This window comes from Chanos chanos, chromosome 10 (assembly GCF_902362185.1).
Source record: "Chanos chanos chromosome 10, fChaCha1.1, whole genome shotgun sequence".
Lineage (NCBI taxonomy): Eukaryota > Metazoa > Chordata > Actinopteri > Gonorynchiformes > Chanidae > Chanos > Chanos chanos.
The window spans coordinates 4,248,022-4,274,167 of NC_044504.1; the positions used below are offsets into that span (position 1 = coordinate 4,248,022).

The 26,146-nt window shown below is 41.3% G+C and overlaps 1 protein-coding gene across 1 annotated transcript in view; it reads left to right on the plus strand.

The window, feature by feature from the left end:
• Positions 1 to 1,780: 1,780 nt before the first annotated feature.
• LOC115823192 (dehydrogenase/reductase SDR family member on chromosome X) overlaps positions 1,781 to 26,146 on the plus strand; it is a 28,838-nt gene continuing 4,472 nt past the window's right edge. Inside the window, exons 1-6 of the mRNA XM_030787220.1 lie at positions 1,781 to 1,901; positions 3,316 to 3,423; positions 5,652 to 5,720; positions 18,211 to 18,312; positions 19,283 to 19,490; positions 22,201 to 22,408. Of these exons, the coding sequence (XP_030643080.1) occupies positions 1,802 to 1,901; positions 3,316 to 3,423; positions 5,652 to 5,720; positions 18,211 to 18,312; positions 19,283 to 19,490; positions 22,201 to 22,408 (795 nt within the window). The 5' untranslated portion in view covers positions 1,781 to 1,801. The remainder of the gene's footprint in view (positions 1,902 to 3,315; positions 3,424 to 5,651; positions 5,721 to 18,210; positions 18,313 to 19,282; positions 19,491 to 22,200; positions 22,409 to 26,146) is intronic.

Sequence of the window (26,146 nt, forward strand, 5' to 3'; positions counted from 1 at the left end):
ACGCAGAACACAGGACGGGCTAACTGTCCCAGCAGGGGCAGGCTGCTGCGTTTGGGTACGCTTTCGTTTTCAGAGTCTGTATCTCCAGCGAGTGGTTTTAATAGATGAAAAAAAAATCATCTGCTAAATGAACAATCACATATATTAACTGCAAATATGGGGATAGTTTTACAAAGGCATTAATTGTGTAATAACCTTGGAATTACAGTGCAGTTTATTATGCAGTGTAAAATCTTTGGTTTAGATATCCCTGCATTGACTAGTCAGTCAACACAAGAGTTTAACACTGGATTTCTGAAGCTTGTTTGTTTGATACTGAAGTGCTGTTCCACGTTGTGACAGAAAATGAAATGTACCCTCATTTAATTTCATTGTTCTTCTTAAACAGCTCTGTAAACACTCCTCTTCATTCATCAAACACATCTGAGTCTTCAATGCTTCCTCCCAGATTATTGCCAAACAGTCTCTTCTTGGATTATTTTCTTTAGGAATTATATTGTCTTTAGGAATTATGTTCCAACTTCGCAGGTAGCAGAATATAACAGGCATAACTCGGTAATAATTATCCAAAGGCAATCTTTTTGCATCTTGTTATGGTTTTCTTTTTAAATGTCAGATCTTGTCTGGATTATTTTAGCGAGAACTCCATGGCTAGGGAGCTTCCTGTGGCCTTTCTTATAGTGTCTCTCACTGAGGAAAGAAAGCAGATTAACCATGTTTGTGCAAGCATATGCTCTGTTCTGTGTACAAACCGTGTGCTGCACTGCTAAGTGCTTTGTTTCCCTCTGGAAATAAATGATTTTGAACTCATTTTTCCTCTATGAGGCAAACTTGCACGGATCCCTGCCCCCTGCTTTAGGAATCATAATGTGACAGAAGTGGAAATGTCTTGATATTTCTTGTTTTTCATAAGAAATCAATCAATGAATTTGCTCAGAAATGCCAGACAAGTTACTTTCAGCTATGTCAATAACCTTTCAGACTAATTTTTCGCTCTGTCCTCTGCCCTTGATTTTACGAAAAGGTGATTCAAATTAAAACAGTAAAACTGGGGTGAAATTCAGTTATTCCACACATAAAATGTTTGCTGTTGCAATCACTTTGTCCCATCGCCTCCCACAATGCCTCACTGTACTGTGTAATGCAATTTCCTCAAATGATGGCTGCCTAACAATGCTTCAGTGATTCTAAACAAATCAGCAAATCAGAGAGATACACAGAACGGCTTTTCCATAAGACCGACGTTTGAACTTGTGCTGACTAAGCCTCAATTATTTGGTGGTGAGAACATCTTCAGTTCTTCAGTGAAACTGACCTCCAGAGTTTTATATGAGTCACAAAGACTGTAGCAGTGGATCAGTATTGGCTTCTAAGTTATCCCGGATAATGGTGAAAGAAGCTAATTATAATACTTTTATCCTGGCTAACAGTCAGGAAAAGCTATAAGGATCAAAGATGCGGTTATATTTTATATGGTAGCTACTTATCGTGTATCATACTCATATCGAGATATGACTTAAACTGAGAGACATATTCAGTATTGTTCTAACAGTTATAAACTTCTCTTCGTCGAATCGCATTCTAAACGTTTGATGGTTCGTGAAGAAACGGACACGCAAGTTCTACTTCTGCTTCTAGCGGAACTATCAACAAAGCCGATGTTTCCTCACAGCTCTGTGAGGCTTAGGGGAAGAACAAGGAGGGGAAGTGAAAGCCTGCTACACGTGTGGGTCTACTGTGGGCAACAGGAAATCCATTGATCAGTGTGATTACGGGGATAAGTGGTAAAACCCCCGAAAACATGTCGGTACTAGCATACATTCTGCCGCTGCTGAGGCTGTATTTAATCGGCGTAAAAGTTCTGCTACACCAGCTCCTAAACAGCGCCTTCACTTTGCCAGGTTTGCGTGCGACACTCTGCTTTTCAGTTTAGAGAAAGCATAAACCGGACCCTCCAGGTTATGCGATACCGTATAACGTGTTCACTGTACCATGAATACGCTCCTCACTAAAATAAATATGTAAACAGTACATAGTTTAAAACGTATTGTTATCCCGATGCTTCGTGTGACACAAATTCAAACTGAACGTAAGGTCACACTTCCTGTGCCCCGTATGGTCCTTAAGGTTAATACTTCCACTGAAATGTCAGTTAGTGTGTTTAATTTAGGCTACTTATCCTGAATTGTGCGGCTACAAGGTCAGTTTCTTAGAACAGCTTGAGAAACCCCGAAGAAGCAGTTTCAGTTAATTACGCTTAAGAGGCTGTCAGATTTCCTGCCGTTCTGATCAGCCTGAGTTGATGTGCAGTACGCGGATCTGATTTTGGAACTGGTCTGGCTGGTTTTGGTACTGTTCTTGAAGTTTTTTGGTACTGTCAAAATGGCTATCAAATATAGCACGGTCAAGGTGAGTCTGGAGGTTCTATAAATAGACTCAGAAGAAAAAAAAATCGTATTTTTATAAGGATTTAATAAACTTATAAATTTGGCATGAGTCACTATTCCTCCCTGACTTACAAATTTGGCATGAGTCACTGTTGTCGCTCAGAAAGGTTGATGTATTACGCTTGCTAAAACTGTCTTAATGCCGAATAGTCTCTGTAAACATCATTCTAAATGAGCCAAGGTTTAAGTAGGATTAATGCCAAGGTAATTTAATGGGGGGTTTTCCCCATTTATTGAGCTGTCACAAATGACTCAGCTCATATCCTGGTTTTTATTGCATGAGAGGGCCATAGAAACCTCCCGCGGTACAATACGTCCCTACAGAAAAATCCCTGAAAGATAGATTTTCATTCATTTAGAATGTGTCAAACACAGGGACGCTAGAGACCCAAACTCCCACCCTTCACCTGCCCCCCCCCCTCCCCCCACCCAACAAAATCGCTTTGAGAGCGTTACACATCTTTACACACATTAAAATCATGAAATATGACATGGAGGTCAAATAGCCTATATTTAGTACAGCCTAAAACCTTTTCATTATTTTAATGGCATTCCAAATCCAGACTACCTCTCCTGATATATCAGCGTCATCCTCGCTCTTGGGCATTTTATTTTTATTTTATTTTATTTATTTATTTTAGCATTTCACCCATGTGAACTCCTCTCTTCCTGTTACCGGAACCTTTTGTGTAAGGACAATACAGTGAGGAGTGTTTAATGAAGTGATCTTTAGTGAGTCCCGGTAAATGCTTTTTGAATGTTTCATAGATCATCCCACCAGTATTGGCTAATTATAGCGACGATAAAGCGATAACGTAAAGCGACCATCTGTCTCAGATGTCCGTTTCTTTTCCTTTGCCTCACACAGTTTTGCCCAGACAAAACGGGAGGGTTGCCATAGTGACCGGGGGTTCCCGAGGCTTGGGATACGAGACCGCCAGGCAGTTGGCAAGCCTTGGAATGCACGTGATCATAGGTACAGTGTTAAAAAATCACCTTCCGATACAGTCAATCAATAAACCACTCTTCTGTTCTCATAGTAATAGTCGTTAAGAGTCCATCTAAGACTGATTAGTTGAAAGGGTCTTGTTTTTATGATGTTAAACAGCACTTACAAAGGTCCAGCAAAAGTAGACGGTATCCAAGAAAAACTGCCAAGCGAACAGTGTTCAGTTACATCCGACCCAGAAAGCGTGACTCGGCAGAATGTAGGCCTACGTCTCGGAATTTCTTTTAATCTCCTTTGCTCCGAACCATGAACTTCTCACACTGGTCGAAGTCTCACTTATCCCGGGAATGCGTAGTAGTGAGCGGCCTTGGTGGATATTTAACATGTGTAGGGCTATCAGATTTACTGGCATTTAACTGCCGTAGAGGCATGACACAGTGAAACACTAAAGCGACGGCGTCTCTTCCAGAATACAAATCAGTGAGAGACAACCTTTGTTGACAACGCTGGTCGTCTCAGTGGGAGAACCTGTGTCTCAGACACAGACAGGACTCGATGTAGGCCTACTGTAACATCATGATCAGTCGTTTGTCAGCCATTAATGAGAATCACGGAGCTTTGATTTAATGACTTGTTCGCCACTTCTCTTTGGTCGAGCCGTGAAGTATTTTCACCGAGGGCCGATGAATTTGCAACAGCCAGGTTATATCAGTAAGACAGAGAAACAAACAGCATTTTTATTGTTCACGAGAATAAGGCATTAAACGATGGTATATCAATTAAAATGCCAAATATTGATCTTCAAACAAATAATTACTTTCACAGTCAACGCGACTGCTTTGGGCATTTTGACATCTTTCGCAGGCAGCTGTGGATGTCCTTATTTGGCAGATTTAAGGAGATTACATGTTAAGTTCTATCAGCGCTCTCAAGCCTTCCTCCCATTGTATTTCATCGTGCTCAAGTCAAAAGCCCTCCACGTTTTATAATTCACCGATCCCTCCGTGGTGTTTTCGTTTTATTTGCACTTCAGAGGAAATTGACCATTCTGCAATCGTCAGTGTATTCACACTCCTCCCCTTCCGTGCCGATCATACACCTTTGAATTTATGCAGTCTGTTTATAGTCTGGCCTTAGGGAATGTTCTGGAAACTGAAATGTGAAACGTCTCTCAAGTCACACAGTGTGGAACAATATTTCACAGTTATCTATTTATTTTAAAAAAAAAATCATTTAAAAAAAATACATTTTAAATCACACCTTATAGGAACTGTACCTTGTTCAGGGTCTTGAAATGTATTTAGGATGGTCATATAGTGGAGGCAATAGCAAAAGTAGGAGGTTGTTAGTCTTTGCCGTTCTCTGTTGGTTAGCATATCTCATACATGAGAGTGGATCATGATTTCTTACTGTGCTTCCCTCTCTCACTCAGCAGTAGTATCATTAATAGGATTAGTTAATTAGCTTATACTTTTAATTCCCAGAAGCCAAAAATATTACCAGACAAATTATTGCCTTTGGGCATATCTCATGTTTGGCGACTCTTCTTATTTCGAACTTGACACCAAATTGTTGTCTTTTTTTTTTCTTCTTCTTCTTCTTCTTTTGTGTCTTAGATAAGCAACAGATTTAGTTCTGAATGTTTCAGCTGATTTAGCCTTCTTATATTTAGCTATTACGTCCCCCTAAAATTAGATTTCCCTAATTTCCTTGTTCGGCTATAACAAATGTAAAGTATTTTATATCACCGGACATTGTTCATCTGTTGTTTACTATCTATTCAAAGTAATTTACCTGATGAAGTAAGCATGCTTACCAACTCTTATATTATATATCTCTAGCTGTTTACACCCTAGTCACACTCTGTCATTCCCAGGACTATATTTCAGCATTGAAATGCATTTCAACACTCATTTCAAAGGAGCTGACTCAGGTAGATGTTAAAAACCATCAGAAGCCTGTATTTTCCTTCATCTGTCTGCAGTGTTTCCCCGGCACATTTTGTAATGAAATAAATACTGTTCTGGGACCACTCCGTAGGACTTGACCTTCCTGTAAGTCTTAGTTCTCATTTCAGTTGACTGAACTGTAACACCCCCCCCCCCCCCCCCCATACTCGTGTTGAGAGAGATGGTGACAGTTGTTTGTGAGGTTTAGCAGGTACTGAGATAGACACCAGATGACTGACAGGCATAGAAACCGCACTGAGTGAAAGCCGTTAGTAGACGATCTGTTTGTCCTTCCTTTCTGTTTAGCCTCCAGTCACGAAGAGGAAGGACTGGCAGCAGTGAAGAGGATCCAAGAGGAGAGTAAGGACAGAAAGGGTGCGTTCTTCCTTCTTTCTTTCTTTCTTTCTTTCTTTCTTCTTTTTTCCCCTACTTTTTTTTCCCCCAGAGAGATAATCAGCACTCTACTCCACACTGGCAAAGATGTGTTCCTCTTATTGTGCTTTGTGATTAACTTCCATTCAGCTGCTGTCTGTAGCAAGAGGGAAGTGGATGGAGGCCCAGAAAAGGTATTCAGACTACACTCTGTCAGCGGGGTTTTAGCAAGATAAAGAAGTTTAAGGGAAAAAAAATAGTTTTTTTTAATGCCATAAAATAGTTACAGCACCAGTATAGAATCTGGTATAGTTTCCTGCCGTGTTGTGTAGACTCTTTTTAAGTAGGTGTGTCACAGCTGTGTCTCTGGTCTATATTATCTGTGTTTTAATTCCAGTTCAGTTGAATTAGTCCTCTCGCAAAGACGGTGCTCATACCTGTTCATAGCGGAAGTTTATTTCTTTTTCACTGGTCAGGAAATTTGTGTGTCATGGATCATTCACAAGGCACCAAAATGCAGTTTCAGAAAAAAAAAAAAACATAGAGGAGCTGACTTAGAATGGCAAACTGTTGTTCATGGTCCTTCAACTGACAGAGTTTTAGTTTTACTGGAATTTGTCAAGCCCACATTTTTTTTTATGAAAAATGTGTTCAGCTGAGTTTGGAATTTCAAACATCACAACTGTGAATTGTGTGCGATTACAAAGACATTACAGTCCTTTGAAGCAGTAAGCTCTCTCAGATCCACACCTGGCTCAAATGTTTTCTTTTTTTCCCTCTCTTTTTTTGCCTAACCCTTGATACTGGAAACCAGTGAAATAGGTTTATAGCAAATTCTCAGAGCTTTGACGTCTTTTTAATCAATCTTGAAGTAAGCCTGTCTGATTAATCATGGTGTCAGTTTATATTCGGTCAGTGTTGGCACTGTCGACGCCTTCTCTACTCAATGCTGTTTAATGAACAGAAAGAGTGGGGGATGAATTAGACTTGAAGTAAAGCCAGTTTTAGGCAATGTGATTTGATGTTTCAAAAACAAGGATTGTTTTCAGCATTGTTTAATCATTCTTGAAAGCATGCTTCCTGGAAAATGTGTACTTTTATACCAAAATATGTTACTGCCTCAGCATTAAATGTTAAAAAGGCCAAGTTGAAAAGCCACTACATATGCGTGCATATATATATATATATATATATATATATATATATATATAATTTTTAACCTCTTTGGAATTTTCTCTAGCAGTCACAGGAGGTATTCATTCTCGGGAGATATGGAAATATGGTTGAGAAAGGAACTGTCTTCCAAAAGAAAAAGAAAAAACCCTCAGTTTTCATGCTGATGTACTCTGCGGATGAATCTTTATTCAATCCTTTTTTTTTTTTTTTGCAGTTAGTCCTCGATAAAGGATCCGTTTTTTTCTTGCCTTTTTTTGCAGTCAGTTCTCGATAAAGGATCCGTATTTGCACTGTACAGCTGCTTCAGTGGAGTTTTAGATGAAGATGTATAGCTCTACTCTTTCAGGCGGTCGTGTCCGAAATGAGAACGAGGCCCCGCTCGCTCATTGGTATGTAGCGTGTGGACTTCACGCCAAGCGTCCTTGATGAATCTCCTCAAGTCATGTAGGGACCACGAGAAACAAGGCCCTAACGAGCCTTCCTCAGAGAAAAGAGGCCTTAAAAAAATAACGAAATAGAAAAAAAAAAAGGAAGCCGTCCGGTGAATGCTAATACGTTCAAACACTTGTTTCTCAGCGATCGTGTTGAACAGGCGAAAATGTCAATAAGTAGCATTTAGAAGGTCAAGTAGGAGGACAGTGGGCTCTATAGACTCAGAGCTGAGTAGACTACACAATGTCTCATTAACCTGTCTCACACTGCGTGTTGTCCCTTGTATCATCATATCAGCATTGCACACAAAGCCTTTAGCTTCTCTGCATGGACAAACACGCTGAAGGTCATTTTCACTCATCTCCCTTGGACATGGGAAAAGCCATAGCTTTGCCAGGGATAACAGAAGGACACATACGTCGACCAGTTGCTCACTGCTTTCTAATGCGGAAGACGTCAGTGGTGGCTTGACTCAGTAGAACTCTGCGTGTGTTTAATAGCGGAGCTTTAGGGAATATTCCGGAATCTGAAATATCTCCTAAGTCACAGCGTGAACAAACATTTGCCAGTCGTTCGTAATTGCTTTAAAACATATTTTAACACCTTTTTAACCTAACCAAACAAGAAATGTATGTTCGCTTTTCAAAGAGGCCGTCCAAAAGCCATGAAACGTATTTAGCCTGGCGGTACAATACCTTATGGTCCATACTGACAGCCTGAGTGCAGTTTTAGTTTCCTTCCAAGGTTGAAGCTACCTGAAATTAAGATTGGAGACCTGCCTTAGCCTTTACTTACTTAAGGGCTTGTTCTGTAACCTTTTGTGTCAGTCTTTTTTTTTTCTTCACAATAAAAGAAAAGAAAGAGTCATTGACCCAATCCATTATAGTTAAGAGCCGGGGTCTTATCTCCAGGTAGATGCTCCGATACATTGACTGATTGAGTTAGGTCCAGAGCGCAGGGCAAAACACATCACAATCACTCACAAGCTTCAAACATGCCAAGAGCTGTGGGGTTTTTTTTCATTATTATTTTATTATTGTTATTTTTATTCATTTATTTTTTTTATTACAGTATTGAATTATTGCCCTGGAGGAATGATGTCAGTTTGTTTGTTTTTTGTTTTTTTTTTCCTTTTTTTGATCGAACAACAAACGTCATTGCTTTGGCACACTCGCTCGATCATGCCAAATTCCATTTTTCAACGTGAACTGACGGAGGAAAAAAAAAAATAACGGTTATGACAAAATAATATTAGAAAAGGTTTCATTTTCTTGGAAGTAGTATAAACGTGTTCGTGTTGCATCAGAAATAGCTAAAACCCCACACTGTTTATTAAACCGCACTGCCAGAAAACACACATTGTGTACTCTCTCCAAAAGCAAGAGAACGCCAAAAGGACCCAAAAGCAAGGACAGAGGTTGTTCCTTAGAAATTTAAATCAAGGTGAAGGGGTTTCAGGATCAAGGAGGCGTTTTACATCTTGAAGTTCCAGCACCTTGAAATTAAATGTTGATTTATTCTTCTTTTTTCCCCAGTACAAGAGTGCAGAGAAACTGTGGCAACATCTTGTTTAGATATTCTTCCTTTTATTTTTTATGTTTTGTCTGTTCTTGACTCCGATGTAAAATGCAGCGTTTAAAATAGAATTTTTAATCCCGTTGCTGTGCTTTCCTCACCGTTAAAGAAGAACGGCTAACTCTGAAAATGCTGTTACGAGTACGGGGTGTGGGGATCTCAGGGCTTGTTCCTTCCACGCTTTTATAATCTCACGAGGCCGCAATAACACAGATGCCCTTAAAAGACTGGTTGCCATGAAATTCCTTCCTCTACCCCCCCCCCCCCCTTTTTTTTTATGTCTTATTCCCAAACATCCAGCTTGTTTATTTTATGTTTTGGCTGTCCAAACACATTCCTGAGTGTTTCTAGCCGTCATGCTGGTTTTCTATGATAAAAATGAGAAGTGGGGTTTGCTGGTCTGTAAACAAAGCAGAAAAAAAAAACCCTCCTACTGTGCAACTTTAGCACGCCTCTCCCTGTCTCTCTCTCTCTCTCTCTCTCTCTCTCTTTCTCCAAGAAGTGTAGCAGCTTTCCCATGAGCCCCTGTGGGCAGTAGACCCGGCCCGATGCGGTAAGGGGGAAACGCTGTCCCTTTAAACCCAATATAGTGTGGCACACAGTCATCTCCGATGGGTACGAAGAGCATTAATAAGTGTGTATTGTCAGACTGTGTTTGTTTAAGCTGTGGCACAGACTGTTGGAGGATAGTCACAGTGTGTGTGTGTGTGTGTGTGTGTGTGTCGGGGGGGGGGGGGGGGGGGGGGGGGGGGGGGGTTGGCAGTGTAGGGTAAAGGGGTGTGGGGTGGAGATGTAGCTTGATTGGTTTTTTTCCAGAATGCCTCTAGGCACTGCCCACTCGTTGCTGTTGTAAATAGATTTTATGTTAATGGCTTTATGGGCTCAAGGTAAAGTCTGCGTTAGTCATTGAATTTCCAGAGGGACTTTTACTTGGAGTGCAACTTAAGCTTGCACACAAGAACAACAACAACAACAACAACTTACTTCTTAAGAAGTGATGAATACCAACGTCTCAGGTTCTTTTAGCTGGCATAGCTCTTAGATTAAGTTGGATTTATCTATATCTAGAATGAGCACACAGCCTAACGGATAAGACAGCGTTGGACACTGAGCCTTGGATATCCTGGCCTCTCTCTGCTCATCGGACTGACAGAGAAAAACAGTGGCCGTCACAACATTATTTGCCGTCGGGTTTGGAGGCTCAAGCCCTCAGACAGAGTCTTCACCTGACCATCTTTCTCCAGTCAGACATCAAAACTGTCTGCATGAGTCATATCGCGTGTTTGCTCTACGCCCGTTTTCTTCCCTGTGTGTTTCTGACAGCCATAAATCAGTCCAAACTCTCTTTAGGGGATTTTTATTCCCCTGTCTCTGCTCAGATTGTGTTTAAATGGGTGGAAAAGAGATAAATATTTAACCCAGTGGAGAGAAGCAAAGTGCTGTTTGCCTGTCCAGTGATGAATACTTCTCTGACTCAGGATGGGGGAGCAGTCAGCTACCCAATCAAGATTCCTCTCGCGGCGTCTCTCCTTTTTATTTCCACTCAGGGAGCGTTTACCTCGGCCTCACTGCCTTGGACTGATTATCGGGAAGGGCCCCGGACCCAGGGAATTCTTTAGAGCACGTGTTAAAGACCATTTCACAAATAAATCCGAGTGGAATTTTTGTTGTGAAGTTTAGGGGTAAACGTGTGGAGGTGGTTTGACCATTGATGCCTCTCTGAGTCGGAGCGTCCCGTCACGTCGGGGCTAAAGAGCGTTCGCCCGCTGATAAACGACGCACGGGGTCGCGCCGCGGTATCGTTCGCTACGTCTTTTCCCGTCTTTTCCGCTGATGCATTTCTTCCTCCTCCGCTACGGCACAATAACACATATCTTCAGAGCCTGTCTGACCATCTACCACCCGCCCAGCCCCAGCCCCCGTGTCTTCGGCATGGGAAGAATGATAATCATCCTGTGGGTGAAGCCTCGTGAAACTACGACAGCTGCGCGGGAATGATGCCCCTGCCAGTTTGTCAGGGGAGGCTTCAGGGCCTTGGCAAACAGAAGATAAATCATCGCGTGATGACAAGGTTTCTTCTCGCGTTGGAAGGCAAATGACAGGCGCAAACATATGCCTTCAAAAAATTTTTTTTCATCAGCTAATAAACTGGTCGTGGGAACCACCAGTGTCTTCAAGGAAGAGGAGTGAATTTGCATAGCAGTGTATGAGAAAGGTTAAACCACACAGTATCAGATATATGCTAACACGTTTTGTGTTTCATCATTAAATATTAATAAACAAACAGCTTCTTAATAATATTATAAAAAGAGTAAATAGTCCTGAGGCAGGGGAAAAATGGGAGAGTATGAGACACTTGCATTAACAGGAAGTATTTAATGACTAGATAGATAAAACAGAGCTGGGCTTTGTGTGGGTGGGATTGCATTAAGGATGTGGAAGTGGAGTGCCATCAGAAGGCAGTGCGGGTCAGCTCCAGTCCGGGGCGTTTTTTAGGATGAAAGCCCCGCTCGTCGGCACCAAACGCGGAGCGCACAGCGGGCTCCACGTTTGGATTTCTTTGAGCTTCGGGCCAGAAAGAATGTGCCTGACTGGTTTCCACTCTCCCAGCGTGCAGCCGGGCACAGGCAGCCTCGCATTCAGTGACTCTGACCAGGAGCAGTTAGCTTCCCGCCACCACGCCCTCCCCTCCCAAATTACATTAAACCTCTGAAGCATCTGAACAAAGAAGACAAACCTGGCTCTACATACCGACTGACACTTCTTAGAATCCAAAACCAACCAACCCGACAACAGCAGGACACATTTGTGTGTCCTGTCAAATGCAAATAAGCTACTGAGCAAATTTAGTGGGGTGAGGGGGGAAAAAAAAAAAACCATCTTTAGCTTGTGCCCAAATGATCGTCCTTATCTCCTTTCCTTTGCGGCTACAGACCGAAAAAGAACGATGCATTTTACAAAGCAGTAAGAAATCAGTCACGTGTACGTTTCCGAGAGGAATACTCTCCCGTCAGCCTAACATTGTTCCCCCCGGGGGAAAAGAGGATGAAAGACACAGTGTGAGAGTGTCTTTGGACGTGACACGTCACTTACGTTCTTCATACGTGATTTCCAACCAAGCTTGATGCAAAAAAAAAAAAAAACCCTAAAGAATGCCTGCCTTCCCCTCCCTCTAAAAATGTTGATAGTGAATTTTAGAGTTGTGGGGAGATTTTTGCTCTTTGCGTACGTGTCTGTGTCTGTGGGTTGATGACGCAGACAAGCTAATACAAACAAAAGAGTCAGAGAACTGACACTGTATTTTTTTTTTTTTTTTATTTATTTTTGTAACACGCAGATGTTTAAAGTGCTTTCAAACCTGTAGGCATTTCTGCCTGAGCCCTGCAGTGCAGGATTAATTGTTAATTGTAATGGTAATTGAGGCTGCATCTTAATTAGATCATTAATTACTCCTCCATGTATGGCACTGGCATCATACAGCGTGATAGACTTAAAAATATATGTTTAAAAAAATAGATTCATACTGTTTGTGTGTGTGAACGGTTCATTTTTTCCCCCCATATTTGTCAAAGGATCCCTGACATGGAAGACAAAAGATAATTTAATAATCCTTGATATGTCAACCTCATATTAAAATAAAAAAAAAAAAAAAAGATTTTCAGAACAGAGGGATTAATAAAGTGCCATTTGGGCCTTATTCGATTTCAGATGCAGCTGATTCAAATTCAGAACGACTAACGATGCTCATTACTTGCTTTGCATTTTAGCTCGTCTCAGCAAGAGGGCAACTATAATGACAGGAATTCCATTACGAATCTGTCATTTCACATTTAATTTCTGATGCCGTTTGTACGTGGACACTTTCTTGTGCTCGTCTTCGGTGGATGTTTGGATATTTGTATGGTCTGTAAACCACTTAAAGGAGAATTGACTGTTCAGTCGCCCAGCTGTCCACCTCGTTAATTCGATTAAGCACGTTTCTGCGCAGAGGTTCGCCGGCTGCGCCAGGGGCACATGATGGTGGTTCCTCGAAAAGTTATGGTAGATCAGGACAGGGTGTAAATTTGAATGATCCCTCCTCGTCTTTCCCGACCTTGCCAGAGCTTCGGTCTGATATCGGGAGAAATGAGCGGAGTGTGTCGTTTTGATAGGTCCATCTCGAACTCATCTGTCCACTCAGCGGTGCGTGTCATTCTGTCTCATCTCTCCGAAACTGTCTCCACCAAGACATGAGCAGATTGCCTTAGAAAATGACCTACTGAAAATGATGTGTATCTGTTGCAAAACACAGCGTGTAAATGATCTCTAGAATCACAGCCATTTTTGTTTTGTTAGGTAGAAGAAACCTTTGAGTAGATGAGCAAGGATGTGCAGTATATTGAGTAAACCTTTGAGTGGGGATGTCTAGTATATTGGAAGCTGGTGCCTCCTTAGGGGCATGGTTCTTGAGTTACTTAAGTAATGAAGCAGGTTTCCCATCATGCTTAGTGTCATGATTAAAGATGCTGTACAGGCCCAGTCAGCAGTTATTTTGGTTACCGTGACGAGAGGAAAAGATCTGAGGAAGACTCTGGTGATTATGGTATGTCTGACACGGGCCTCAGTGATGAAGACTGTTCAACTTGTTGATGTTTCACAAGGAAAGACAGGTGATGTTGGCATGGAAATCTGTGGCAAAACCTTAACAGTCTTGTCCACACTCTTCAATCGTGATGTAAGCAAACTGTTTTAGATGTAAACCTAAACAAACAAGCAACTCTGAATCAAGTAAACAGCAAATGTCAGACCAGGGCGTGAGCCAACGGTTTCATCAAGAACCTAACAGAGAGGGATAGTATGGTGTGTTTGCGGTTCACAAACCTCTTGTTACGGCTAAAAAGGCACGTCTTCAAGTGAAGTGATGCGCGGAACAGAGGCCGCGGCGCACTGGGCTCTGGGAAGACGTCTTCTGGTCACATGAGTCATTCGCCCAGCCCTTTCTCGACAACCCGGGAACGCGTACGTGCGGCGCACGACGAGACAAAGCCACAGGCTCATCTTCAGCGATGAGGGGCTCCGGCTGCTCTCTTACTGGTCTGAATGGGTTGAATTTCCCTGGTGTGATTTAGGTCGTTTTAACCCCTCGCTGGGTAAGATTAACACCAGCGCCTGACAGATCTGTTCTGAGTGGTCGCCTTCGTCCCGCGGTGAATGTTTTAATTATAATTATTTTGATTTTTATTTTAATTTATGCTCATCTTCTTTACCTGATACAAAGTGAATAACTTATCTACCAAACAGTCTTACATGGCTACTGTCTGAAGAGAGACGCTCAGTTTTAATGTTTTCGTTCTGACCAGGTCATTTCTGATAGAGGTGAAACAGGGAGCAGAGTTCAAAATAATATCCATTAGAGATGTCAAACAATTAAAATAATTAATCCCGATTAATCGCATGAGTTTCTGTAGTTAATCGCGATTGATCACACATTTTGATCTACAGTTTGTGTAGTTAATCGCAATTGATCGCACATTTTGATCTACTCAAATTTTACCGTAATGAAAGATTATCCAAGTGCAATGTGTCTATAAACATGAGTGGACAAAATATGCTTCATCCAGATCCATTTATTATTTTCCAGCAGTTCACAAAAAACCTACCTCGCCAACAGGAGTTTACAACAGCAGCTTAAGATAGAACAATTCAAAATCAAGCGGCCAAAATGATTGGTCTACTCAATAAGAGCAACTTTCCCAATCACATTCACTAACTGCACCCAACAGCAGGTTGGCCATTTTGGATTTTGTGCGTTTTGACTGATTCCAAAATTTTAAATACTACTCTTGGATACTGCACATGTACTTTTCCTACTCCTTTGCACCAAGCACGTTGCTTAGAAACACAAGTCTACTTCCATTTTCAGATGATAAGGCAGCTTGATTTCTGTACAGCATGCCCAGAGATGGAAGACAACCTCTCACAAGGTACTGATGTGGCAGGTGATTTCTAGCCTTCCTTGAACTACGGGTGATTCAAAGGGTCATATTAGGATTTGGATTATTCGGCGTTAAAAAAATTGCGTTAACGCGTTATAAACACGTTAACTTTGACAGCCCTTACATTCTTATTTATCTTATAAATGCAGTTATAAGTACTTGTACCACTATGTTAATTGTAACCTTAAATAAAAGGCACTGAACACCAAAAAAAATATGTTTCTATACAAGTAAATATTTTCTATAGTAATTCAAGAGTGATCAACTTCCTCCTCAAAAACCAAGCGCGAGCCTGAAGTCAGTCGATCTGTTTGTTCGCCCAAGAGAGTGCGAACGTGTGAGGCGTAATGATGAGACGTGCACTTTACCTCTGAGTTACACGAACCTCCGCTCCCCCGCTACTTTATTAGACACGGGTCTGGGTTTGTTTTTTTTCTCTCTCTCTCTCTCTCTCTTTTTTTTGGGCAGTGCTAAAGCATAAATGAGGTTAACTCTGTCCCAGAGGCAGTAAAGGCAAGTCAGTAACATCAGCTTTAACAGCCTCCCTCCCAGTGCCTCCCAGCACCTCCCAGTCACCACTCCACACTCCTCCGCCGGCGTCTACACATGTGTTGTGACAGTGCTTAGGGAGCCCTGTCTACTCTGTTCGCTGGGTGAGCCGGTTTCACTCATCCTGTATGTGTGTCTGTATATGTGTGTGTGTGTGTGTATGTGTGTGTGTGTGTGTGTGTGTGTGTATGTGTGTGTGAGAAGAGGACAGTGCTTAGGGAGCCCTGTCTACTCTGTTCGCTGGGTGAGCCGGTTTCACTCATCCTGTATGTGTGTCTGTATATGTGTGTGTGTGTGTGTGTGTGTGTGTGTGTGTATGTGTGTGTGAGAAGAGAGGGAGTGAGGAGGCTGCCCTTGGGGTCTGGCTGCCATTTTAAGCTGGGTTTCCCGAGGTTAATGACTGCTGCCTAGCCTGGAATTCCTTGCCCTTCAGCGAGCAAAAGAGGGAACGGCCCTCTGCCTTTACATACTGTAAAATATGTGCCAAAGCTGAACAGTTAAATAATATACACCCCCCTCTCCACCCCAGACACACACACAAACACACACATCCATGACTGTGAAACGCAATTGGCCAGGTCCAATGTGGAAGCTTGAAGGCACAATTTTGTGTTGTATTGCATTTGTATGGAAATGGGAGCCATTGGAGTCGAGTTGATAAGACAGTGTGTCATTGCGTTCGACACCGTAATGATTTATTAAAACAGCTCTGCTAACATTCTACTGATAGACCACAGCTGTGAGCAACTCCCTGTAGCACCAGTCTCTGCAGTGCTCTAGTGACACTGCTGTGAATGTTCAGTGTCTGGTAGACTTTGGAGATGAGCAATTACTATGTCTTTTTGGGTGAATTCATTATGTGGAACTCAGAGCCTGAATAAAAAGCGACTGGCCTTCTATTTCCCCACATGGAGCAGTGAAAAAAACAGCTTACGAGTTGGTATCCACTTCAGAACAGAGAAGCAAGACAGAGGCTGAAACAAGAGACAAACACAATAGAGCCTTTCTGTTGCAGTAACTGTTGGATATAGCTTTTTGTATTTCCAACCCATCATTCTATGATGAAGACTTCACAGCACTTCCTCACTATTACCATACATTTATGCCGCTGATACTGCCTTGTGTACATTGACTTTTTTTCTTTTTTTTTTTCGAATGTAGATTTCCTTCTCTCTATGACTAGCACCACCTAGCACTTAAACGTGATACTTCTGCTTGTCAGAGGTTCTTGACAGTTAATATTATGGGAGCTTTTTGCCCACTTGTAGTCCACTCTCTCATTTTCCTTCAACGTTTTTTTTTTTTTTTTTTTTGTATTTGCATGTGGTCGGATCCTGAACTTGGCGGTGGCACTTATGCAACAGGCATCTCCTTAATGGTTATATGCTTGGTTTGTTTTCTGCCTGTCTTGGAAGTCTCCTTGGATAAAAGTGTTTGCTAAACGAGTGAATGTAAATGTCTGTGTGTTTTAATGTGTGTATCAGTAAGATTCTATATTGGAATTCCTACAACTATTTATAGAATCTGAAGCCTCATCAGCTCGACATCACTGAATGGTCTTCTGGTTTTCTCACACTGCGCGTCCTCTGTCAGTTCATGACGTTACAATGATGCACGACAGTTCACAAGGGAGAGCGCGTCCAGTTGAACACATTGTACGGAACAAGCTGTAGTGACGTTTTGCTATTAGGTTGTCTTAGATTCTGTGCCCCTGTCCCCCCGGCACCGAGAATAACAGGTAATATAAGCCAACCCTGTGCATGTGGGTGATTTCTTTTTCTCAGTCCAACACAATGGCATCCCATAGAAAACCAATATATGAACGTAATTTGATTCCTTTTGCATAAAACTCTGACGCGTATGTTGTTGCGGCAACAGAAATTCAATTCAATGTATTTGAGAACATAATGAACTCACTCAAGTGTCATGGGAATGCCTTTTGCCACTTTGTGCCCCAGAGATGTTTGCATCATAATCAACTATTCAAAACACATTCAACTCCATTTACGGATTACTTACTTAAAAAAGAAAATATCTTTTATTTGTGTCTCACCGTTTTAACAGTTGTCTTGAATGTTTTCCACCGTGTCACTCGAGACGAGACAGTCATTTCTACAGAAGGTGACGTTACACACGTATTGAGAGGAAATGGAAACGCAGTGGCTCGTGGTTTCTTTGGAAACTCGTATTCAGAAGTGAAAAAGATTCCAGAATGAAAGAAAGTAATGTCGTTATTTAATGAGACGTGTTAGCCAAGCCGGCTGTATTTGCTTTGTACAAGCGCCTCGTTTTAAGAGATGAATGCGCACGCACAGGGCGCTTTGATGTTGTAACTGAGAAATTGGTCTGAAATTAATCCCTTTACAAAGTGGGCCGATGATTAGAGCAGTTTGTGATTTTTTTTCTCTCTTTTTTAGCCATTTAAATAATCTTCTGGTCATGAATGCACATAGGCTACAGTTATGCACATAATCAACATAATGGTCACATGATGATTCAGTTCCCATAAATAGTTCTAAGTCAGCTTCCCCCTATTTTATGCTACTTGATTTCTTAGGCCATATAGGTCGATATACGCAGAAATTTGCATATTAGGTAAAAAAAAGAAAAGATCGGATTATGTCGTCTTTTAAACTCCAGTTTACATAGGCAATAGCTACAAAGAGTCATTAAACTGTTGATGTTTACTTTCTCGTAAATATGAGGAAACCATAGAATACGGTGGGGGATAGTTGTGTGGGTTCTTCGTGTTTTCATGCTCATGTGTTCGCTTTTTTTCCCCACAGTTGAGTTTTTGAAGCTTGACCTCGCCTCCCTGGAGTCCATACGGCAGTTTGCCCAGAACTTTAAGAAAAGGGGCATTCAGCTACACGTCCTCATCAACAATGGTGCGTGTTTTACGATCAGCACACACGAACTGCCTATGCATACATATTAGAGTAACAGTGTCATTCATTGTCTTGCTAACGTAGCTGGTAGATTTCCATAATGAACAAAAATCGATGCTAATTTATTAGCATGGATTTCTCGGCACGAACGTTCTGCATGTTTGGATAATAGCGACTGCGAAACGAATAGCTGGAAATGCAAACATTATTGTTGATAAAGCTTTCGTTTATCGTTTGTGTTGAAATTAAAAGCTATCTTCTTCAGGCCCTTAGCACAATTACACTGTATGTGTTGCAGCTGAAGAGTTTAAAGTAAATGTCTGCGTTTTCTTTGAGTAATTATAACGTGTATCCTGTCATCTGTTAATAATTAGAGCAATAGCCTCAATCACTCATCGGGAAACGTTTGTTTTTGATTAATAACAAGCTGTTTCTGATTAATGTCCATTAGAAATTGCTGCGAATTAATCCCGATTATCCTGCCTCCTGCTTTCATGACTGAAAGGAGAAAAGAAACGTTACAAACCGAGTCAGTTAGCAAAAACGTGACTGACAGGTCATTTTCTGTAAGAAAGAGGTTATTTGCAGTTAGCTGGTGCTCACATAGATTCAGGGAGGGGGGGGGGGTGAAACCATTTTAGAGTTGATTAATGATGGGCGAAGTCTCCAGACCATCCTGTTAGCCTTCTTTATCCTGTTGTCAAGGTGACTGTAATGATATTACCAAAGCATAATGCTTAGCCTTTTTGTGAAAATGGGAGCACTGCTTGAAGGGTTTTTTTCCCATCATTATTTTCTTTTTAATTAACGAGATCAATTCAAAACACACGGCACAAACTTGCATATATGACCATTTTGATAATGGTGTATCTAGGAAACATTTTACTTATGTTTCCTGTGTGTGTGTGTGTGTGTGTGTGTGTGTGTGTGTATATGTTTGCGTGTTTATGTTTAAATATCTCCACTGCAGCGGCCGTTATGCTGGTACCAGAGAAAAGAACAGAGGACGGCTTTGAATCTCACTTCTGTGTCAATTACCTGGGCCACTTCTTGTTGACTAACCTCCTGCTACACTGTCTGTGGGATTCTGGGAAAGATGACTTGTTTGCTCGGATCATCAACATTTCGTCCTCCGCTCACTATGTTGGTGACCTCACACTGGAGGACCTCCAAAGCACGTAAGTCTATAGACTAAACTGTGAAGAGAACAGCTCTGGCAGTTTCTAGTGAATATTTTAAGTTTTGGGGTTTTTTTTTTTTCTTTTGAATGTCTGTCTCTGTAGGATCAGTTCTGCTGCTGGCTAAACATTTCATGTTCAGAAAACACGTAAAATTGGTTTTCTTAATGTTCTCTTGTGTGCTGTCTAAATGTGACATTTTAGAACATCCCTGCAATAGCAGGTAACCTGTGTTGAGGTGTGTATTCTTTTAAGCCATGGGCTGGCTGGCTGGCTGGCTGGCTGGTTGTGTGTAATGTTGATACACAGTGATGAATACCCCAGGCGAATACCCCTCTGTTTTTAGTTAGTTTGTTTGTTTCCTAAAAAGTGGTGTCATGTCTGCCAGCGTGAGATATTTAAACCCCGATGTTGAATATGATCAGAACATTCTGGAACATCACGATGCAGCTTTTGACATGGATTATAGAGTCTAGTGTGGTTGGTATCAGGAGAGGATGTCTCGGACTTGAGGGCAGACCGCTCATCCGAAACATTGGTGTGTTAAAGAGAGAAAAAAGAAGACACCACAGACACTGCCAAACTGATGGAAAAGGGGGAGGTGTAAATTATCCAGTCAAGTGTTAATTGCTTTTATAATGTGTTACAAGTTCAGACTAGGTTGGCATGCGAGGGTGTAATTAGGAACATTCAAAAATGTGTTTCTTTGTTCTGAATGAAACCCGGGGTTCAAAGTTTTGGATGTTAATTTGTTGTAATTGGATGACTCATAACTGCTCTACAGGTACCTGTTCACATTACAACACCTGTTTTCATCAGGAAAATTCCACAGGTGACAGACTACGCTAAGACACTCACACAAACATAACGTAACACACATACTCACACACAATTTTCAAGCATCCACTTTCTTTGGTCCCTGTCGCTAATACACATGTATTTGTAAACAGATAATTGTATGAACTGTAAATTGTGGAATATTTGAAATTTTATACAGAGTAGCTTAGTTTGTAGCAACATAATAATAACGACAGTGTAATAATCTGTCTTTTTTGTTGAGGATATGAAGACGTTGATAGACAATGAGAGGATAGTGCTACTGAATTTCTAATGGGACTCTGCAGTTCAGATACATGCACATGGTACAAAAGCATTTTACACTTTATCACGTCCTGTATTATACACCATCCGTGTTTGTATCATGACTTATTGCTTTGCTTTCATTGATTTGTTTCTTTCTCTTCTAAGATTTCATTTTGAAATAATGCTTCGTGAGCATTCGCACAGAATGTTTAGTGGTTCAGTGAACTTTGACCCGTAGATCATTCAGGTGGCAGGGAGGTCATGTGACCGTGTCGTTGGTGAATCTTCGCATGACATCACTGAACTCAGCCCGCACAGAGAGGCAGTGTCTGAACCTCTATCAGTCATGAAGCCTTATTGAAATAGAGAGCACTGCAGAATAGTGTCATGTTCATGTTCTGCCCCTCAAATCCCTTTTGCCTGTCTTCATTGTCCTGTAAGAATGACCAGTCAGTTATATTCACTCTACTCAAATGAAGAGCTGCATGTCTTCTGTGACAAAGTCTAAAAAAAAAAGAGCTACCCATGGTATTTAAGACCAGCAATTAAAATGAAATGGAAAAAAAAAAAATCCCAGACCAGATTATTCCTCGTGGAAGAGTGGGAGCAATTTGCATAAAAGTTGGGAGGTGGTAGATTAATAGCAGTCATATTTCTCCAGCCTTTCAAGTGCTCTCTCTCAGTCACTCTCCTCTCTCTCTCTCTCTCTCTCTCTTTCTCTCTGCCCCTCTGTTTTATTTTTCTCTCTCTCTGTCTGTGCAATCCTCACTCTCTCTCTCTCTCTCTCCTCTTCTTCTTACTCACTCTTCTCACTCTCTCTCACCCTTCCTCTCTCTGTCTCTCTCTCTCACTCTTTCTCTCTCTCTCTCTCTCTGTCTCCCTCCAGTGCAGAGTGATGTGTTTTTGAGAGCCCCATTAAGTGGAGGTGACTGGAGGCTGCTGGGACACTGACAGGACTACGTGTCTGGCGTGTGAACTCGAATGTGTCAGTGAGACAGGACCAAGTGAAGAGACGGAAAAACCTGCCAAAAAAAAAAATACTCCCTTCGCTCACACCCTGTAATGCTTGCAGCTTCTCTTCCAGGGTGTTTCCGTTGTATTTACAGCTCAGAGTCAGAGCCTGGCCGGGTCTCTCTCTCTGGCCCATGCAATCAATCCGTGTTTTGTTTTGCTTTAAGACGTGCTATTGGAAAACCGCATTTTAGTTAAGGCAGAATTACAGCTCTCTTTTCAGATTCTGTAAAACTCCCACACAAAGAAACAAAATACATTTTAAACAGTGAACTGGTCCTGTTCATTCATTAAAGAGATGGGGGGGGGGGCAGAAATAAGACCAGAAGTGACTCTTAAGGGGTTTAAGTCAGATTGTGCCATTTCATTTTCTTTGGACTGAATAGCAAAGCAAAACATAATTTTATGATAAAAAATAAAATCTTAAATCTTCTTTTTAGAGGGAAAAAAAAAATCAGCTTTTTAATGTTTTTTTTTTTCTTTTGTTCTCTGGCAGCTCTTGAACTTTGGTGTGTTGCCGTAAAGCACCGTGTAGGAAAGCATTTGGAGAAATTTGTTTTTGTCCGAGTCGTTTGATTCCCGCTTTGTTTTTTTGTGTGTGTGTGTGTGTCCCCAGGCAGGGCTACAGTGCCCATGCAGCGTACGCCCAGAGCAAACTGGCCCAGATCCTGTTCACGTATCGCCTGCAGCAGATGCTTACAGCCTCAGCTGCTCCAGTGACGGTCAACGCCGTGGACCCGGGCATGGTCGACACGGATCTGTACCGCCATCTCTGGAGCCCCGCGCGACTGGCCAAGAGACCTGTGGCCTGGCTTCTCTTCAGGGTAGGCCGCCTGCACGAGTCAAACCGGCATCCTCTCCCGACTGATAACATTCGTCTTTACTATTTACGGGAGCTTCTGCCTGGCTTTGTGCTCTCCCGGTCTCTCTGTTTGTGTTTCTCTCTGTCTGACTAGCTCTCTCTCGTTCTTTCTCTCTCTCTTTCTCTCTCTCTGTTTAAAAAACAGTAGCTCTAGGCCACATTCCAGATTAGGCCATGACAAAGCACTGCAGAATCAGAATAAAGATTTCATTAAAAACTGCTCAAACGGAAGGTGTACATAAATCAAGATGCAACGCATGTTTATTGCCCGTCACACCTAGTCAGAGTCCCAGCCGTTTCATCTAAGATTCGGTTAGGATCTCCCGCCCCCGCCTTTCTGGGGAAGGAAAGATCATTAACGTTCTACCAAAAGACGCATAGAGTTATTTGTTTCCTATCTTCAGTCGAGTTGCCCTCAGCAAGCATGACTGTTCAAGAGATCTGATTCCAGGACACATCTTTGTTTATTATGAATCATTCAAAGTAGTTCTTTAAACAAGTGACCTTTTGTGGAGTAGCGTTTTGGGGTGGGTTTTTTTTTTTTTTTCTTACCCTACAACCATACATGAGCTGTTAGCCTAAAGTCAACTTGTTTCAAAGGGTGTCACCAGTCATAAAGAGACAAGTAGGTCTACCAGAGAAGAGAAGAGTTATCTGGGACCACTGTCATGTTGACAAAAGTCCCACACGTTCAGACGAACGATACAGCAGCCTTGCATTTGCTTCCCGAGACGTCTGTTATCTCACTCACCGATGATGAATGGAATCCATTAATGGGGGCTGTCACATTGTCTCCTCTAAATCAAGAGATGCAATTATCCCGAGTGTGATTCAGCCAGCTGCTGTTTACTCTTAGGAATGTATGCTGAGGAGGACCATAAACGGCAGAGAAAACGAGAGCGATTTGCTTTGAGAGCGGAGAATGTTCAGAGCTCAATTATAACGCTATGATAGTAATACTGAGAAGACGTTTAAGGGAGGGACTGCACGAACGATAAATCACTGATGAAAAAGCTTGCTGTTCTTTCTCTGAACGCTTTAGCAGAAATGCTTAACTTGTTGAGCTATTGTCAGTGAGGTTATGGAGATTATTGTGTTGTTGATTTATACTGAAAGTGTGATTCAGTATTTCGTAGAATACCTAATGATCTTACATGGTCTCTGTGAAAAATATCCTTACACCACAGACAAATGTCCTTACACAAAAGCAAATAACCTAAAGCAAAGACAAAAATATCCAACACCACAGAATAATATTCTTACACCACAGTCAAATATCCTTACACCACAAATATCCTACAGACAAATATCCTACACCACAGACTAATATTGTTACACCACATACAAATGCCCAACAACACAGACAAATATCCTTACAACACAAATATCCTACATACAAATATCCTACACCACAGAATAATATTCTTACACCACAGACAAATATCCTTATACCACAAATATCCTACAGACAAATATCCTACAACACAAACAAATATCCTACACCACAGACAAATGCCCAACAACACAGACACATATCCTACAGTACAGACAAATATCCTACAACACAGACAAATATCCTTACACCAAAGGCAAATAACTTAGACAATGGACAAATATCCTTACACCACAGACAAATATCACACACCACAGACAAAAATCCAACACCACAGACTTATATACTACAGTACAGACAAGTTTGCTACACCACAAACAAATATCCTACAACACAGACAAATATCCTATACTACAGAGAAATATCCTACACCACAGACAAATAAATTATACCACAGACAAATATCCTACAACACAGACAAATAAACTACACCACAGACAAATAAACTATACCACAGACAAATATCCTACACCACAGACAAATAAACTATACCACAGACAAATATCCTACAACACAGATAAATTAACTATACCACAGACAAATGTCCTACACCACAGACAAATAAACTATACCACAGACAAATATCCTACACTACAGATAAATAAACTATACCACAGACAAATAAACTATACCACAGACAAATATCTTACGCCACAGACAAATAAACTATATCACAGATAAATAAACTATACCACAGACAAATATCCTACACCACAGACAAATAAATTATACCACAGACAAATATCCTACACCACAGACAAATAAACTATACCACAGACAAATGAACTATACCACAGAGAAATATCCTTCACCACAGACAAATGAACTATACCACAGACAAATATCCTACACTACAGACAAATAAACTATACCACAGAGAAATATCCTACACCACAGAGAAATATCCTACACCACAGAGAAATATCCTTCACCACAGACAAATAAACTATACCACAGAGAAATATCCTACACCACAGACAAATAAACTATACCACAGACAATTATCCTACACTACAGACAAATAAACTATACCACAGACAAATATCCTACACCACAGACAAATAAACTATACCACAGACAAATATCCTACACCACAGACAAATATCCTACACCACAGAGAAATATCCTTCACCACAGACAAATAAACTATACCACAGACAAATATCCTACACCACAGACAAATAAACTATACCACAGACAAATATCCTACACCACAGACAAATATCCTACACCACAGAGAAATATCCTACACCACAGACAAATAAACTATACCACAGACAAATATCCTACACCACAGACAAATGCATAACAGCACAAATACTCTGCACCACAAGCAAATACATCACAACACAGACTAATGTCCTACAGTACAGACAAGTACACCACACCACAGACTAATGTCCTACAGTACAGACAAATACATCACACTGCAGACTAATATCCTACAGTACAGACAAATACACCACACCACAGACTAATGTCCTACAGTACAGACAAATACATCACACTGCAGACTAATATCCTACAGTACAGACAAATACACCACACCACAGACTAATGTCCTACAGTACAGACAAATACATCACACCACAGACTAATGTCCTACAGTACAGACAAATACACCACACCACAGACTAATGTCCTACAGTACAGACAAGTACACCACACCACAGACTAATGTCCTACAGTTCAGACAAATACATCACACTGCAGACTAATATCCTACAGTACAGACAAATACACCACACCACAGACTAATGTCCTACAGTACAGACAAATACATCACACTGCAGACTAATATCCTACAGTACAGACAAATACACCACACCACAGACTAATGTCCTACAGTACAGACAAATACATCACACTGCAGACTAATATCCTACAGTACAGACAAATACACCACACCACAGACTAATGTCCTACAGTACAGACAAATACATCACACCACAGACTAATGTCCTACAGTACAGACAAATACACCACACCACAGACTAATGTCCTACAGTACAGACAAATACACCACACCACAGACTAATGTCCTACAGTACAGACAAATACATCACACTGCAGACTAATATCCTACAGTACAGACAAATACACCACACCACAGACTAATGTCCTACAGTACAGACAAATACATCACACTGCAGACTAATATCCTACAGTACAGACAAATACACCACACCACAGACTAATGTCCTACAGTACAGACAAATACATCACACCACAGACTAATGTCCTACAGTACAGACAAATACACCACACCACAGACTAATGTCCTACAGTACAGACAAGTACACCACA